Source organism: Aspergillus fischeri, genomic scaffold (genome assembly GCF_000149645.3).
Source record: "Aspergillus fischeri NRRL 181 1099437636265 genomic scaffold, whole genome shotgun sequence".
NCBI lineage: Eukaryota > Fungi > Ascomycota > Eurotiomycetes > Eurotiales > Aspergillaceae > Aspergillus > Aspergillus fischeri.
Genome location: NW_001509761.1, coordinates 1,148,404 through 1,166,677, shown reverse-complemented (window position 1 = coordinate 1,166,677; position 18,274 = coordinate 1,148,404). Strand labels below are relative to the sequence as shown.

General features: G+C 49.0%; 5 protein-coding genes across 5 annotated transcripts, besides 2 other annotated features; 2 read left to right on the top strand and 3 right to left on the bottom strand.

Moving 5' to 3' along the window:
• Positions 1 to 449: 449 nt before the first annotated feature.
• Positions 450 to 1,301, bottom strand: NFIA_004530 (uncharacterized protein; the record flags this gene model as incomplete). The annotated part of the gene is made up of 3 exons (XM_001258991.1): positions 450 to 656; positions 713 to 1,150; positions 1,224 to 1,301. 3 exons carry the CDS (start codon positions 1,299 to 1,301, stop codon positions 450 to 452), a joined length of 723 nt encoding a protein of 240 aa, XP_001258992.1.
• Positions 1,302 to 2,024: 723 nt separating this feature from the next.
• On the top strand, positions 2,025 to 6,456 carry NFIA_004520 (ATP-binding cassette transporter; the record flags this gene model as incomplete). The annotated part of the gene is made up of 10 exons (XM_001258990.1): positions 2,025 to 2,612; positions 2,706 to 2,802; positions 2,866 to 3,356; positions 3,401 to 3,996; positions 4,068 to 4,425; positions 4,491 to 5,061; positions 5,149 to 5,528; positions 5,606 to 5,795; positions 5,864 to 6,137; positions 6,246 to 6,456. The coding sequence occupies 10 exons, from the start codon at positions 2,025 to 2,027 to the stop codon at positions 6,454 to 6,456; spliced, it is 3,756 nt and encodes a 1,251-aa protein (XP_001258991.1).
• Positions 6,457 to 7,147: 691 nt separating this feature from the next.
• Positions 7,148 to 7,378, bottom strand: NFIA_004510 (uncharacterized protein; the record flags this gene model as incomplete). The annotated part of the gene is made up of 2 exons (XM_001258989.1): positions 7,148 to 7,307; positions 7,368 to 7,378. 2 exons carry the CDS (start codon positions 7,376 to 7,378, stop codon positions 7,148 to 7,150), a joined length of 171 nt encoding a protein of 56 aa, XP_001258990.1.
• Positions 7,379 to 9,834: 2,456 nt separating this feature from the next.
• On the top strand, positions 9,835 to 11,928 carry NFIA_004500 (uncharacterized protein; the record flags this gene model as incomplete). The annotated part of the gene is made up of 2 exons (XM_001258988.1): positions 9,835 to 10,823; positions 10,899 to 11,928. The coding sequence occupies 2 exons, from the start codon at positions 9,835 to 9,837 to the stop codon at positions 11,926 to 11,928; spliced, it is 2,019 nt and encodes a 672-aa protein (XP_001258989.1).
• A 3,815-nt stretch (positions 11,929 to 15,743) lies between these two features.
• On the bottom strand, positions 15,744 to 16,478 carry NFIA_004490 (uncharacterized protein; the record flags this gene model as incomplete). Its single annotated transcript, XM_001258987.1, has 2 exons — positions 15,744 to 16,009; positions 16,112 to 16,478. The coding sequence occupies 2 exons, from the start codon at positions 16,476 to 16,478 to the stop codon at positions 15,744 to 15,746; spliced, it is 633 nt and encodes a 210-aa protein (XP_001258988.1).
• A 463-nt stretch (positions 16,479 to 16,941) lies between these two features.
• Positions 16,942 to 16,971: a microsatellite.
• Positions 16,972 to 18,252: 1,281 nt separating this feature from the next.
• Positions 18,253 to 18,274: part of a repeat region that runs on past the window's edge.

The window sequence follows — 18,274 nt, the reverse complement described above, 5'->3', positions numbered from 1 at the left end:
AACATGGCATAGCCTCGTAGAATGAACTACTCATGACTTCATTTGTCTACAGACACCGAAGAGGAGCGCTATCATTGCGTGTCGAGGTACTTCTCGGGGCTCGGTATTCGGTGGCCCATATGAAACTTCTTCTGAAACACTCCCTCGGTAGGGTCCGCACCGAAATGAGTGATCTGCAACTATCGTAGTGAGGCGCGGTTAATTACCCCGGAGCTAGGCATCCATAATAGTTATCCTGGAACAACTTTCGATGTTGATAGGGGAGAATAGTGCCTGACATTGGTCCATTTCACATCTCCTACACTAAGTGAGGTCGTTGTATTCCGCAGAGCTGCATTGTTGAAGAGAGAGAGATATATATATATATATAAAGAAATAGAATCAAGCTCAATCTCCCAAAACGGAGGACTGTACTCGGGGCTTCCCGGTCACATCACTGGATAACCAATTCACTGTCCTCCGTAGCGCATTAGGTTGCTTGCTTCCTCCTCGGTGGTATCAGCAGTCTCCGAAATGTCCTGCACCTCTCTCTGCAGCTGCTGGGTCAATCGTACTCCTCCCCAGAAATGCTTCTCTCGCCTCAACTCCACCCGAATCCAGATCACCATCACCACAGCCCAGATCCCTGCCCAAATAGCAGGCACTGACCAGCCAAGCTGCAACACGTCAGTATCTCGCCATGATATCACACCTCGGAGATTAGAACACATACCGTGTAAGCCAGCTCATTGTCAGCAATCACAATTCCCGCCAACGTCCCCCCCGCCACCAGCATCTGAGGAATCACCCATAGCATCGTCAATCGGTGCAACATGCCGCGAAAGGGAGGACTGGCCCTGTACCGCTGATCCAGAAGGGCCCGGAACCCGGTTCCTCCTTTGCCATCCACCGCGACGATATCCTCCAGAAGCGGATAGAGGGCGGGACGCATTGGGTCGCCTTTCGGAATAGAGGAGATGCGGAACGAGGTAGGCCTCTTAAAGACGTACAGGGCTTCGAAAACTAGCATCTCGATAGCAAAATTGAAGAAGAGCGAAGGCACCGGCATGGCCAGCATGCGCATCCAGGGTGGATCGGGTATGGTTCCGACGACGAGTTCGGCGATGATGATGACCCAGGAGACGAGGACGTTCCAGTGGGTGAAATCAAACTACAGGGATTGAAATTAGAGGAATTGTCACGGGAGGGACATGAGAAAGAGAAAATTGTTGGGAAGGATTCACATAGCAGCGGCCTGCGTTGGGAACTCGACAGCTAGAGTTCTTCCGCCACAGACTCCACGATCTCTGTAATGACTCCATAATGAATGTTCCGAACAAGGTCATGGTTATTATACTGAAGACTGCGGAAGGAAACGGCTGGTTAGATCTCAACAGCACAAAGTCTCGACGTTAGCGTACTAGTCGTGGTGGACCATGTCGTGCATCTGGTCAGGAGATAGTAGAGCCCGATGGGAAAGACAACCGAGTCCAAAAACACCAGCAGCCAAAAGATCAAGATGCGGAATTTCCGTTTTGCCAGGTTGTAGTTCAACGGTAGAGGCTCTAAGAATTGCTGTGTATCCGACATCTTGTTTTTTTTGCGGGTGAATGCATAGCAGAGGAAGGAAAAATCCAGAAGAATAGAAACAGAGAAAGTACTATTATGCTGCGACTGTTCTACGGAGACGGTGCGTTCATTATCTCCCCCGTACCTGCAGGATTTCCTCCGCCGCGTCATCTCTTGAAGACGCGTAAGTTTCAAGGTAGTGTTTCACTCGACGTTCCTGGGAGGCCTTGGGTGAGGCGAAGCAATCCGTCCTTTTTTAGTTTCACCGAACACCGAGCAATATCTGACCTGCAGTTCCTGACTGAAACTCCATTCCTTGATGATGCCACGGAAGAGGATGTCCTTCTAGAAGGTGGACGAGTGCTTCGAGTATTAAATCCCATCGGTGCGCCGAAGACATGCGAGGAGAAAATAAAACGGAAAAAGCAAGTCTCAGCAAGGTTTCCTGCACTTGAACTGAGATCTTCCACGCAACCATGGCAAAGAGCACTCCTTCAGCAAACCACCCCAGCGCCATGAACACCGAGTTCCCCTGGGAGTCCAGACCCAACGGGGAAGAAGAAGAACAAGAAAAAGAGCACAATGATGTCGACCGAACGATTCAAAGATTGGCAAGCCGCATCTCAAGAAGCACCGTGGCCACGGAATCAGCCGAACCTTACAACGATATTTTCCAGGTGCATTTCCCGATGCTGTCGGTGGGAGACACGCTCTTGTTCGCAGCTTGTGCCAGAGCACCGCGACAGTTGCCGGCCGGGCTGAAGGCCCAGGAATACTCCATGCTCCTGCGAGACGTCATTATGGCCATTTTCGGTATCTCGCATACGGCGAACACAGTGGTCGGGAATGACTTCATTCGGGGAGTTAGTGGAGGAGAACGAAAACGGGTGAGCATTGCCGAAGCAGCACTGAGCGATGCCGCGTTGCAATGCTGGGACAACAGTACGCGCGGGCTGGGCAGCGCCAATGCAGTGGAATTCTGCAGAACGCTTCGTACAGCCACCGAACTTCTACAATCATCCGTCCTGGTCTCCCTCTATCAAGCGCCGCAGGAGGCATATGAGGTAGGCGTTTACCTACCCCTACCCCCCGCCCCCTCTCTCCCCTACTCTTCGTATCAGTGAGAAACATCTTGGCTTACCAGAAGCATGCGAAAGCTTTTCGACAACGTCACGGTGCTGTATGAAGGACGGCAAATCTTCTTTGGACCGACATCTGAAGCACGCGTATATTTTGAAGAGTTGGGTTTTCAGTGTAAGATTCCAGGATGTCTTGACCCGTGTCCTGCTTGCAGTTCCCAACGCGTATAATATCTAGGCCCCCAGCAGCAGACGATACCGGACTTCCTCACCTCAATGACCAGCCCGAAGGAACGTCGCGTGCGACCAGGGTTTGAAAATAAAGTCCCCCGCACAGCAATGGAGTTTGAGGAAAGATGGAAGACGAGTCATCAGCACCAGCAGCTGATGCTTCGCATTGAGGCGTACGAAAGCAAATTTAACCTGGGAGGCGAATCTCGGGACGGCTTTGTGGCCTCGCGCAGGGCCCAGCAGGCGAGCGGCCAAAGAATGAAATCCCCGTATACGCTGTCGTACATGCAACAAACTTCTTTGTGTCTCTGGCGCGGTTGGAAGCGCCTGCTTGCGGATCCCTCACTAACGTATATCCAGCTTGGCGGCAGTACCATCATGGCTCTGGTCTTGGGAAGCATCTTCTTCAATCTGCACGACGACACGAACAGCTTCTACGGCCGAGGAGGGTTGATCTTCTTTCCTCTCCTTCTAAGCCCCTTTGCCAGTGTTCTCGAGGTAAGGACCAACCGATTTACCACTGTTTCTCTAACCATCTCCAGATCTTGACGCTATACGAGCAACGGCCGGTTGTGGAGAAACACAAACAATTTGCTCTCTACCACCCATCTGCAGAGGCTCTCGCCAGCATGCTGACCAATATCCCATATAAATTGCTCAATACCTTTTGCTTCAATCTAACGTTGTATCTCATGGCAAACCTACGGCGAGAGGCCGGGGCCGTGTTCTTTTTCCTTTTTGTGGCTTTTCTCAGCACTTTTGTGACATCCAGTCTGTTTCGGACGATTGCATCCGTGTCGCGTACCATGTCGCAGGCGCTGGTGCCAGCCGCTTTACTGGTCCTAGGTTTGATCATGTACACTGGCTTCACGATGCCAACCATGTACATGCCAGGATGGTCGCGGTGGATGGCTTATGTCAACCCGCTCAGTTACGCCGTCGAGTCTCTGATGATCAATGAATTTCAGAATCGCGAATTCTCGTGCTCTGTCATCGTCCCCTCAGGGCCGGACTACAGCACCGTTGGCATCGACAACCGGGCATGTGCGGAGGTCGGAAACACAGTCGGCTCAACCACAATCCGGGGAAACATATACCTCAACGATAAGTTCAACTATTACCATTCCAACAAGTGGCGGTAAGCTTTTTCCATCATCCTTGTGCGAGCCATTCGGTCTAGATAGGAAAAAGCCATTGACGTTCCACTAGTAACGTGGGAGTTTTGATTGCGTTCTGGTTCATGTTCACGGCCACATACCTGGCCGCGATTGAGCTGCTCAGTATGGCTAAGAGCAAGGGTGAAGTTCTCATTTTCCGCCGCGAACATTTTGTCAACAAGAAATCTACCCGTCGAATGGCAGAGGCCGGCGACGAAGAGGCCCTCGGTTCCCAAATGGCCACGATGGCGCGGTCAGATGAGACGGAAAAGACGCATGCTCCACCCCGCGAGGGCCAGATCTTCCAATGGCAAGACGTATGCTACGATATCAAGAATAAAGGGGAGGTCCGGCGTATCCTAGACCACGTCGACGGATGGGTGCAACCTGGAACTTTGACCGCTTTGATGGTATGTGTACAGATGTCACTATCAGTTCCAGCGCTTTGATAAGCCTAGCACAAGATCAATCCCAGGGTGTCTTCGGTGCCGGCAAAACAACCCTCCTCAACGTCCTCGCCAATCGTGTGACTACCGGCGTCGTTACCGGTGACATGCTCGTCGACGGTATGCCCAGTGATGCTTCCTTCCAGCGCAAAACAGGCTACGTGCAGCAGCAGGATGTCCATCTCTCAACGTGCAGTGTGCGAGAGTCGCTCGAGTTCAGTGCACTTCTCCGCCAGCCTGCGACTGTGTCGCGGGGGGCGAAGCTCGCATACGTGAAGGAAGTGATCAGCCTCCTTGAGATGGAAGAGTACGCGGACGCCATTGTTGGCACCCCCGGTGAAGGGTTGAACATCGAACAGCGCCGACGTCTCACCATCGGCATTGAACTGGCCGCGAAGCCCGAACTGCTCCTTTTTCTGGACGAACCAACTTCCGGACTGGATTCACAGACCTCGTGGGTTATTTGCCAACTGCTGAAACGACTAGCACGTAGTGGCCAGGCGATTCTGTGCACGATCCACCAGCCGTCTGCCATTCTTTTCCAGCAATTTGATAACTTGCTGCTTCTCGCGAAAGGTGGCAAAACTGTATACTTTGGAGGTTTGTCGTCTGCGCTCTCTCCCTCTTTTTCCAACACAGGATAGCAAACATGCATATACTAACGATGAATATCATTTTCTTTGCCAGGGATCGGCCAACACTCGGCCACTCTCACCCAATATCTGGAGTACAATGGAGGAAAGCAGTGTCCTCCTGGTGCCAGCCCGGCCGAGTGGATGTTGGAAGTGATCGGCGCCGCGCCCGGATCCCAAACCACTGTCGACTGGCCGAAGGTCTGGCGAGACTCGCATGAGTATCAGTCGGTCAAGGCGAAATTGCGCGAAATCCGAACATCGAGGGCTACCGTAGGCGGCAAGCTGCAAACGCAGGCATTCAGTCAGTTAAACAACGGTGCTTATGCCTCGCCTTTTGCACAGCAGTGGTGGCTCGTTCAGAAACGTGTCGCGGCGCAATACTGGCGAACCCCGTCATATATCTATTCCAAAATCGCCCTTACAGTGGGCTCGGTGTGTACCCTCCAGTAGGGCAAAGCTGCCTTAGAAACCATCTTCAGGTCTAGTATCTAGCTGACGCCCATTCGCAGACTTTAATCATTGGTTTCAGCTTTTACAATGCGCCCAACACCGTCCAAGGGCTCCAGAATCAGATGTACGCCGTGGTGATGTTATTGAGTATGTTCGGACAACTGAGCGAGCAGATAATGCCTCAATTTATCAATCAGAGGGATGTTTACGAGGCGCGCGAGCGACCATCCAAGATATATGATTGGAAAGGTACGGATTGAGATCAATCTTGGAAAGAAAGGCTCACACAAACACACCGGACTAACATTATAAGTTAGTCTCCATGCTGAGCAACATTATGATCGAGATCTTCTGGAACACCCTGATGGCCGTGATGGCCTACTTCTGCTGGTACTACCCTATCGGACTATACCAGAACGCCGTTTCGGCGCACGAAGTCACCTCGCGCGGGTGTCTGGTGTTCCTGTATATCTGGGCCTTCATGATGTTCACTAGTACCTTTACTCACGTCCTTATTGCTGGGATAGACAGCGCCGATTCGGCTAGTAGCGTTGGAAATATCAGCTATAGGATGTGTATCACTTTTTGCGGGTATGTACTTTTTGCCTCCCCTCCCCCCTCCTTCGGAGCCTATAAGCCTACCCTGTCCGTCTTACGGTAAATGATGGCGCTAACTAATCACTCCGACAACGAACACAGCGTTCTTGTCAAAAAGGTTTCCTTGCCCGGATTCTGGACATTCACGTACTACGTCTCCCCGTTCACCTGGCTCGCCTCCGGTCTTCTCTCAACCGGTGTAGCGAACGCGGAGATTGTGTGCGCACCCAATATGTCAAGTTTCTCCCACTGGCAGGCCACACGTGCGGCTCGTACATGGCCCACTACATCTCCTTATCTGGCGGGTATTTAGTCGATCCAAACAGCACCGAGCACTGTGAATTTTGTCCACTGAGTAGTACAAACGACTATCTCAGTACGGTCAACGTCCAATTCGAGGATCGCTGGAGGAATTTGGGCCTCGTTCTGGTGTATGTTGTGGTTAATGCCGTGGGGGCTTTAGCTGTGTATGGGCTGGTTCGAGTGCCAAAGAGGAGCGGAAGGTAGATTTAAGGGCATGAGGGGGAAGGAAGATCTGTAGACTAAAAACGGCGTCTTATAGCCGGACATATCGGGGTGAGAATGATACATTGGGGTGCCGCACAGGAATCTAGCTGTACTTTTCTACTTATTCAATCCAATCACTGGTCTTATCCTTCTACCTTTCATCAATCAATCAAAACATATCATAACTTACAGGATTGTTGCTACGCCGGTCTGCGCTACTACATAGTTAAAATTTGTAAGAGCAATGAAATTACTTCGATCTAGAGAGTATATGTGGTTGTTGTCTTTTATTGCGAGGGATCTAGTGGATGGTAAAAAAAAAATATATGCTTCGCTTTCACAAGTTGTAATGTATCTTCAGCTGGCTTCAAATCACTTCTGCACCCATTCAATGACTCTTTCCAGCATCTTAATACCATCCGTCAAATTATCTAATTTTCTGACCTCCTGTTCTAGTTGCTGTTTTGAAGAATTGGTATTGTAACTGCCGTTGTCTTCTAAAAGGATCTTCTTGGCGAAGTCCTTCTGGATTTCCGGATGAGCCTGAAAGGAGAGGACAGAATATGCTTGTTGATCCAGGAAGATTCGCGGTTCTCGGCCAAGCTGATGAGATCTGGAGCTGCTGCGGCTACTTCGCGGACGTGAAATTCGGGCGCCCTGTTCAGAGTTATGAATGACATGATAGTATCAAGGAAAGGAGAATTGAGCTGAACTTACGAAGAAACCATTAGGGGCAGCGGAAGGAAGAACTTTTAGCGTGCCTCTGTTAATTTTATATCCTGAATTGCCGCCTGTTCCACATCATCAGCTCATATTCAACACCCGGTGCTTGCAGAATTATATTACAATAGGACCAGATGCACAGCTTTGACCTCGCCACCGAATGCTCTAGCAGTGGCTTGATGACCCCACAGATACCAAGAATTTTAATAGACGGGCATCTCTGTGCAGTACTTTGAATGAAGTTCAAGACACCCAGTACCCAAGGCTCTCATGAGGATGCATCAGCCTTGCCTCCACTGAGAATGATCAGGTGGTAGCGTTGAGGGTCTGGAAAGTTAGCGTCCATAACAGGGTCATAAAAGTCCACCTGTGCCTCCGGAGCGACAATTCTAAAGATATCGATAAATGACTGCCTCACTTCATACCAAAACTCATCGCCAGGCGGGCTGTTGAGTAGAACAGCAATATGTACGACGCTCGTTGGCCCCATGGTGATTAAATGGCTCATTATAGAACACTGAAGATATGAAGCTGTTGAGTTGCAAAGACGTGACGGATTACGCCATCTCGAAGTAGAAGCTTCACATTTATATGCATCCATATGACCTGGCCATATTGGGAAGCTAAGCTTCAGAACCGATACCCGCCAAGTGGAGTACCAAGGTCCCACGAGGCTTTTGCCTGAAGGGGTCCATTAATTACCGAATCAGGTGTGCAATATCCGTGCCTTTGGCGCACCCACTCCGGCATGGATATCTTAACCATGCTTAAATATGCTATTTATATCAAGAAGTAGGTCTTCCTGCAGTACCCTATATTAGATAAGATGATTATAGATCTCATAACGTAATTCCCAGGTGAGCTGCCCACCCGGGCGAGCTACCCATGTCTATATACCATATAATGCTCTTCGAGACTAGGTCACAGAAGTGGATATACCCGTAATGTTACCGGCCGTGCTTGTCAGCGCTGCGCTTTGATGGAAGCAGGTAAGACGAACTCTACCTGGTAAGTATTAATACTTACTGACAATGCTGGTGCAGATAAGCATCATTAAGTGACATAAGATTTCGGAATGCTCCAGCAAAAGCCGCGTACTGCCCCGTTCTGCCTCGGCGATAAATCTTTAAAACCTCCAAAACGGATGGAGCAGTTCTTGGATCGACCGGCGTGGTTTGCGCACGTCGGTTCCGTTCTCTCTCCCCAAGCGCTGGACGGTAGATTCCATTGCCACAATCCCGCTTGCGCTCTAGAACTGGACAGTCTGGCCAAATTAGAATATCACTTGAAAGATGTCCACTGCTATGCTGCACCACGTGGAAAGAAGAGGGGTTGGGCAAAATGTCTTTAAAGGAGAATCTTCATATCTTTGTTCTATAATGGATAGCTCTATATTCGGCGTGTGCGGAAGTCAAACAATGTCTGTTGTACCAATCGGTGGTGGTCCATCTCTCTAGGGCTAACTGCTATGTGACTGGTCGGATTCACCATGTGTTTACGTGTCAACCGGAGGCGTCTCATGTTCATTGCCAAGACCTGGAGAGGATGAGTCTGGATGACCTTTTTATCTGCTAGTTTTAGATGAATTCAAGCCCTTGCACAGTCCCAATTTAGCGGTAAATCACGCAGTATTAGAGACACTAGTACCTTGACATCACGTCATCAGTCAGTCGAGCATGTGTATTTGTATGGAGTACATCATGATAAGTACCACCTCACGCGACGAGACTACTAGTCACTCGTGCTCGAATAAATACAACGAGCAACGGGGCAAACCCTGGATCACGAAGTGCGATAAAGCCACATAGGGGCGGCTTACAAGGATCGCGGGGCTTCTTACCATCACGTCCCTAAGTCCCAGGGTCGACGGTCTGTGCTTATTCACGTGGCCTGTTTGGGACGTATGAGACCAGACACAAAAACCAACCAGGTTCTTGGCTGCGGTTACACACGCCACCGAGGTTTGAATACGAGGGATATCATCCTAATAACTGAGGTCAGCCTCGAGTCCGTGAGTCTATTTTACTCAGGTTCCGAGCAGTCTGGTGGGAGATAACATGTTCGCGACTTCCCGTACTGCTGTTAAATGGACCTGAGTTTAACTTCGAAACCGCATTACCCATCACCAGGAGCCTGGCGCTCAGAGAGAAGATTATATAGTCCATAAGGCGTCTGGTCACAGTCTTCGTATGTTGCTGCTTCACTGGTTGCTACCGAGGTAGAAAGTCGCTACACATTGCCTCATCGGATGCTTGGCTCTCGCGCATAGGTTGAAGGCCGTGACCTGGCCCTTCAGCCTTTCCAGCTTGGCAGCCTTTTTGGGTAGGCTGTGAAGGGAGAAGATATGAGAGATGCGTTTTTTCAAGTGAATGAAGGGTATTATAAATCGGTTCAATGCTGGCGCCGGATTCAGCCTGCGTACAACCCTCTCCGTCCTCGTCAGTCACGTTGCTGAAGCATCATGGAAGTGAACTCCAACAACAGTGAGTATATCTACACAGGAGTCTGGACGGATTGGTCGCATGGTCGTATCCATGGAGCAACCATCACCCTCAGCGCCCAAAACGCCGGGTTTTTGACGGCTTTCCTCGCCTTGTTCGTGAGCGTCTCGGCCGGCCATCTGTGGCGGATCATCAGTTTCGTCGTGCATCAGTTTCACTCCTCTCAGAAACCCAGAGATGCGCTCCATCACCAGCAGCAAGTCATCTTCAAGAACACCACTTCGCCCGCCGCGCTTATATGGGAGTTTACCCTTCTCTCATGGGCATGGCGTCGGAAGGCCCAGCACCCTCTTCTTCGCAATCTCCTTTTCATCGTACTGGCCATCATCTGGCTAGCTCTCACTGGTAGCGCCGCCATTCTCTCTGCGAGAATCACCAAGCCCGCGGGCTCGCATTGCCTGATCATGAGCCCTCATTGCGGACTCTATTTGGCCGGCGGCGCAGCATTCAACGCTAGTGACCCCTATCAGCTAGACGTATTTGACACGACCCAGTTACTAGAGACTAACACCGCGACTTCCTACGCAAGGGCCTGCTACGTGCCTGATGCAGAAAGACTCCCACAGTGCAACATCTACGCGCAGACTCGCCTCGCTTTACATACTACCACCAACGCCTCCTGTCCATTCCAGAGTGGCATGTGTCTGGAAGGAGACAGCGCGGCATTTACGATGGATACCGGTCTTCTCGATACTCGAGAACACCTGGGCATTAATGCACCGGACGACGATCGATTATTCTTCCGCAAATCCGCGAGTTGTGCTCCCCTGACCAGCGCCGGATATATTACTATTCATAATGACACAAACCCGTTGCCCAACTTCCCGTACTCCGACTACTTGGTGGCTGCATATCATTATGGACCGGCATTCAACGGTAACGGGACCCAGAACTATACATATTACTATGATGCCGTAACGGTGCGCGCCCGGCTGGGGTATAAAGTCCAGTGAGTACCAGCGCCCTAGCCATCGTGCTTTTCCGCCCGTCGATCCGATCCAGTCTGAATCAGTTATCTCCTCAGAGCTCTATGGGCAACCGCAGGAGCACCAGAAACCTCCCAGCTCTGGAAGCCTCGCGAAGAGCTCAACCGCACAGATGCCGACGTTTCCATCTTTTTCCTCAATGCCAACAGCGTTATGTACGAGTATCCCACCGATGACCCGATTTTTAGCGCCCACGTGTCGGCGCTCAGCCAGCTCATCACGTTGGGGATGAACACCTCCATCGCCGAATTTGACGACTGGTACACAGCGGACACCCCCACGACCATGCTCGGCTGCATCGACCAGTTCCAGATCTGCAATGCGCGGACAGAGGTCTGCTCCGCTCTGCAGGGTATCCAAGCATGGGCTAGCATGGACGGAGCGCTGGCCTTCGTTGACACCTACGACCTCAGCCCGCTACAGGCCGACACATTGGCGATGCTCATGAACTACCTGGTGCTGAACAATATGTACTACAGTATCTACGGGCGGTCGTCGTACGCATTGCGCGCCCAGGAGACGCTGTCTGGCTTGAACCAGGCCGCGCAGCTGCCGAGCAACCAGTGGCAGATTGAGGTGCAATCGTGGTTCGAGACCAACCTGGCCAAGCTACAGGAGCGCAGCGTGCAGTTTGCCACCGGGCCTCGCGGCTCCCGTGAGGGAAAGAAGCGACTGGCGCTGACGGATCGGACGCCCCTGTGCAAGGCGCAGAAGGTGCGCTGCCCCGCAGGGACGACTTCTTTCTCTGTATTGGGCGTGTCATGTCTTCTTGCAGTTGGCGGCTTTATTGTTCTCTCCAACCTGGCGCTCGACTCTATCATGGCACGGGTTGTCCCCAAGTGGTTCCCAGGTAGCGCATACCGGCGCCTGAACTGGGCGCTGGACGACAAGCTGCAGCTCCAGCGCAAGGCCTTTGAAGGGGCTCGAATCGGCCATTGGCATGGGCAAACTGCAGCTGTGCCGGTCACAGATAAGGGGGAGATGTTCCACGCGTGGGCCAATGATGAAGATCCTGCTGCAAAGAGGGATAATCTCGATACATTGGACGACCGCGCTACACTTGAATGAGGAAGAAGTTTGATGTCTGCATACTTCACTTTGGCGCTATAGTCGCTGCTATGTTCATTGTTTCTGCTGTCTGCTCTTTCTGGGAGTGTCCCAATCCCATCCCCGTTCGATTTCCGGCACTGTTATTCTAAAATATAGCAACGATCTAGTTAGTTAAATGTAAATTATAGGCTAGTCTAGTAGCCTAATATTAGGTTCTAGACCATAGCTATGGCTTGCTTGTGTTGTATGTAGCTCCTATGGCATGACTCGTTCCCGGCTAGACCCGGTGGGCATTGCAGTGAACATCTTCCCCCATAACTAATCAGTTTAAAGTCGCGCTTCAAAATACGTTGCGATGGAAAAACACCTTGCGGCAATGTATATAGGTCTATCCCCACCATCTGATTCGTTATACGAGCGCATCTCTCCTCGTCAGGAGGGTATCATTTATGCATCTACACATTGGAAATGAGGCTAAGCAGTCTATGAAAGTTTCAACGCCGAGGTGGCGGATACTTATATTTACCCAGTCAGAGGGGGGTATTCCATTGGGGATATCCATGGGCAACAAAAAATTTACTGTAAACTAACGAGTCGGTCGTACCTTGTATCATCAATTACTGAATTAAAGCCTCTACAAATGAGCATAAATGGGGGTAGCGAAACATCCAGGTATATCTTGAGCGTGCAATCTGTTCTAGTTTCATGAAGGAGCTTCATTCAAACACATTTACATATGGCGCGGGGCAAACCAATCAAGACACAATAGACGCTACTACCGTGAGGAGGAATATCTTTTGGTGTTTTTAAGGGAGCTCTGGTCTTTCATGGAGTCATATCAAGCAGATCTATAATCAGAATATTCCTCGTAATCGACAGCACGCGCTCTTAAGATTGTATCACCAGTTGCTAAGGAATTTTGAAAGAACACAGGCGAGATAGTACCCAAGTGTCTAGAAACTAGATTCTTAATACTTTCATTGGCAGGACTACCATTATCCAGGCGCCTAGGCGAATGTGAATCGAAGGGCTAATGCTAGCGTTGAGGAATGTATTTTGGGAAACACGATCAGAGGCTCTTGGGGTCGCCAGAGGACATATAAATATTTAGACATATTCCATTTGATACAATATGCACAATCTACTTCTTGACCAGCAACTTCTACACAGCCACTTCGTCGCTTGCAAGCACAGCAGGTCTGTACGCTTAGTGTACCATCAGGACCAGTCTAACATTAATAGACCATGTCTCACGACGGCCTTTCTTCATGCAATAATCAGACGTGAGCAGCACCTTATTCGTCAGGTGTCAAGACTGGAGACCTCACTTTTCAACACTGGTGTCGATAACCATTACGAACGTGTCGCCTTTAATGATCTTTCTGCTTAGTACTATAAACTATTCGCTTCCTATAGGAAGCTGCTCGCAGACTATGGCCGTTTAAATAACCCATCATCCACTGTTTGCGCTCGTTGCACCGAGAAGCCTACACTGGGGCCCTTGAAAGAAGACATAAGCTATGCCAATCACACTGTTCTTATGTTCGAGTAGGGGACTGTGGCAATGGTTCGATACGCAATCTAGATAGTACTGTATAAAACATTCATTTTGCATTTACTCAGCCCAGTAGTTGGTCGTTAAGTCAGATTGAAGAGGCACATAGAGTACGCATTCAAGAAGCAGGTTGAGGCTTGCGAAAGAGACATTGCCGGTTAGAAAAAAGGATAGGCAACTAAAAAATAGAGAGAAGACCTTCAGCCGCCCAGTAACTCACCGAATCATTGATATTTCACAATTCAAAGCCATGTTTGCGAAAAATCAAGTAGTACATTGTTATATTCAGATGCGGGATGGTGAGCTGGATGGGCGGATGGTCCGCATACCGCACTGGCTCGATGGATCCCAGAGGAGGTATTTCCTGTTCAGGTGAACATAACAGTTAAACCTGCAAAAACCATAACTAATGGTTTCCCCCAATGGATTTGGTTCGGGGCCAAGAGAAATCAAAACCAGTGTGGTTCCCTAGGCTAGGCACCGAATCCAAAATACTGCAGGTTCGGTGAGGGTTGGATTCGGTTTTTGCAGTTCGATTATGCAACTCTACTGTATACTTACTTATATTGCCTAGTTAAAAGTATTAAAGATATTTATATAATATCTATTCCTTTCTTAATCTAATTATGGTTAGATTCAGTGTCTTTATTTATTGAATTATATGACCGCTTGCCCGATTTGGAAGTGATTTGATTCCACCGAGCCGTCCCTTGGCGATAATATTCGGCGGTATTCGCCCAATATTCGGCATATATTCGTTCATTAATAAGCCGAACCCCTGCCTCTAGTGGGAGGCATAAATAGTAGCTAGATAGTCATTCGTTTAGAAGAATCAGACCTTCATTGGTTTTCAATTGGCCATATAAATTACTAGTAGTTGGCGAATTGAACTAGTACTATTGATTTCAACAAAGAAGGACCGGTCGTGGCTACGCGCTGATGGTGCCACCACCACCACTGCTTATTGCGAGCGAGCACCGCCCCAAGGTAGCCCACAGAGCGGCGGCTTGCGTCTTTTTACTTAGCACTGAAACATGTACATATCATTTATATTATAAAAGTTCAGCTACTGTACGGATAGCCAGCTTGAGTAGCCATAAAAGTCCTAGGCAAATTACTTGGCTCTTTTTAGTGGGCTGGAACCAGGGCCGACAGCACCGGCAAACCGGGGAAACCCGGGGATTTTATGAGACATGGGACACTTGCATGAACCGCATCCATGAGATCAAACTGCGTGCAGCCTTGCGCTTACGTTGACAGACATTAGAGTAGTATTGCAATCAGTACCCCAGAAAACAGGTTGTACGGGTAAAGCAAGTGAACACCAGAATGAAAAATAATAAGAGAAGGGATTTGAGGTGTCATGAAAATTGCCTGTCTTGTTTGACGGACTAGGAGTATACATGTAAATGTCACCATCACAGCTCTGTCTGTCACGAAAACTGAAGTATAGATGCTCAACCATCAAGGGCGGCTCGGGCTTGTCAACAGGATTCGGTATATGTGCCCAAGTGTGCTCTCCGTACGCAGGATTTGGACTATAGTGAAAATGATGCTGTGACAACGGCATTGGCTGGTGATGTTGAGCGCCTTGTTCTCAAGTGAAAGTCGGTGCTAGCAGTGCATACTCATACTGACTGAAGCGGTTTCTGAAGGACCAGACGGGACCAGTTGTTGACAATGGTGATAGTAGAATAGTAGCAAGAAAAAATATTCTCGCACTTAACGTCTTTGATGAGCGGCTTGTTATCAAGGCGGTCATATAGATGGATAAGCTGGTTGCCGTTTTCATCTTTACCAGTATATGCTAACAAGTCAGGAGCATCTCCACATTAATTGTTCACATTAATATTTGTGATGTAGATATCTTCCAGTTCATCTGCACCTCTTGCTGGATTACCGCCCAGTGCTTCCTGGAAAACACTTTCTCAGAAAATGGGACACGGGCTACATTACCTCCAGCCCGCGCTGCAGCAGAATGTCGTCAGCGTTGACAAATGGATTTGAGAAAACTGGATAAGTCATTTTTGGTAACATATCGCTAGACTTCAGAGAAATCCCCTTTTTAGCTCGGAGCTTGCTAAGTAGGTTCACTGCCCTATCAGTGTGTCGACAGGGCTCCATTGAAGCTCTATGTTTGATAAACTACGATCATGTTAGGTGCCCTACTTTCTAATGGGTAGTGTGCACCTCAGCGTCTTTGCTAGTCAACCGTCCCGTCTAGAGATCCGAAATCAAGCTTGCCCACATTGAAGGCTGTTTTAAAACCTGTAAGTTCTTACTCTTCGACAGTGAAGCTAGCGGAACTCTGCATCACAAGGGGGATTGGCTGCATCTCACTGTCCCCGACTAGCTCGCGTCGTCGTTTCACACAGCCTCCTCCAGCATCCTGTCCTTCCAGAACCTGCTCCTTCGACCCATATCGATGCCAGGATATCTCATTCAACTTATTCCCGAGCTCAACACGATACGTCGATCCCACTTCTAAATATGTGACATGAGAAAAGCCCGCTGCAACTATGGCCTCATCCTCATTAGTTATAACTAGCTCCCCACACGCAGCTCTAAGCCGCTCAGGGTTGTCTTTATTGTGTGGCTGGTTCCTGGGACAGGGCCATAAGGTAAACATCACTCGGTGAGGTATACCAGGCTCAAGGGTGACAAAATATTGCTCAAACTGGGTTTCGATGGGGATATGAGACACCCCACCAAATGTATAATGTTGGGTAAGGCTTGGACGCTTCGCGGAAGCGCCTGTGTCAACGTTGATGAAGTCAAAGCCATTTTCGTAGAGGGCTATGCCGCTAGGGTCTAGGAGGGTGCCAAATACAAGGATGGTAAGCGGCGTATTCGGGGTTTGAGGAAGAGTTGCCTCTAGGGTGATGTGGAACTCGTCGTCGGAACCGTGTTTGTGAAGTGTGGATGATGAGACAGTAACAGCGACGTTGATGTGGGTTGGGGGTGGACTTTGGGAGTCTCCAAAAAGGAAAAGTTTTCGAAAGAGGTTCGCCATGATGATATTTAGACGAAATTGGTTAAAAATAAATTAAGATGGTCGAACAGAGAGCTTTTATATTCGCAGGCAAGATCCTGGCTGGTGGCAAGAACAGGCAGATGCTTTCTTAAGACCTCCGCAAAAGTTAGTTAACTTGATAGCTACTACGTAGGTCACCAGTCAAACGTTATCTATGATTGGTCTAGGCCAGGAGCACCAAGTGAAAATGGATGATATGGTTTAAATCCTATATTTAAGTACCACTATTATCCTCTGAAACAGGTAAATAATGTCCAACTCCCCGCGGTTAGCAAGTATTCCTAACAATGCATTTACGATATGTTCTAGCAATGCATACTTAGTCGTGTGCCTTACTCACGGGAGTTGATAAGAACACAAGAGGTTACAAATAAGCAGACACCACTCATGGTAATGGCCTGCTGTAGGATTAGCCTCCATGGACTTGTACCGGGGGGAAGGGGGAGAGGAAGGGGAGAGGAATGGGAGAGGAGCTCCGCGGTATAGCCCTATTCCCTTCTCTCAAACGCACCAAACACTGTCTTGCTCGCAATGCCCCGTCTCACTACCAGATAAGGAACCTAGCACGTTCGCCAGGGATTCGCTTGTTATGACGGCTCCATGGGTGTAAATAATAAAGTGATTATTTCTCTTCCCCAAGAACTGAAATTGTCCAGTAGATTCAAGATTTTATTGCCTATTCTATTCAGACGTTGAAGACATTCATTGCTGGATATCCACTATCTTGGCGAATTGTTTATCTGATCTGACAGTGATGACATTTCGGTCTTTTTAATGCTGGGGATCGATTCTCATAGAGTATAAACAGCTAGCCCGCTGAACAGGGTGCCTATGTTGGCTAGAATTTGCTGCAGGCCATTGTAGTAATCTGGAAATGCAAGCTCTTGTCTTGGTGCCGATGACAACCGCTTTTCAGGAACTGGCCTGATTGGATAGCCTGCGTAGGCCCTGATTTGAAGTCTCTGGTTCATATATTTACTCGGAGTCCGGAAGAAAGAACCGTATATTCTACAATCTGACTGTAGGTTTCGCCAAAGCAGCTTTGAAGTATGTAGAGAAGCTCCAGGGGCTATAGCAACCATCTTGAAGGGCGAGAGTATGTAGAATATTCACAGGAAGTATTGTGTCTGTGAAAGATCCGTTAATGTCTGCTAAGCCCTCGATCCTCTGCTCTACAGTAACTATCTGCGCAAAAGCTCCACCATGAAAATAAAGTGAGAACAATGTGTTGATCAATAAGTGAAGATATATCCTTGACCATTATTAATACGTAGAGTAATCATCGATACCTTACACTAGGCTGCAGCTTCAATATATTGGACCAGAGCACGAAGTCAGGCCTATTGAAATCAAGGCATGTTGACGATGTCGATATTCACCACCTGAACCGTGTCAATAAAGCTCAATGGCCACTATGCGCTCATTGACTACTTTCAGGATAGTCGGTGTTCATGAACTTCTCCATGTTTCTTCTGTTTCCTTCACTGTTTTCATTTTACTGAATCTGCATTTAACTCGCTCCTTCTCAAGCTGAGTGCATCAACAACCTGCCTCACCTTCAATTTTAAGATCAACCAAGGAACCCTTTTCATCGTGTTCAGCGCCTGTCACATTATCACCTCGACTTATTAGCTTGCACGTCTCATCTGAGCATTCTCAGACATCATGTCTCACTGGGCGCTATTTTCCGGCTTTGTCCTAGCTGTCGTGTTTCTCGCTTGTTGGATTGCACGGGTTATCCGACAGGAGTAAGCTTCTCCTCCTCCTCCTCCTCC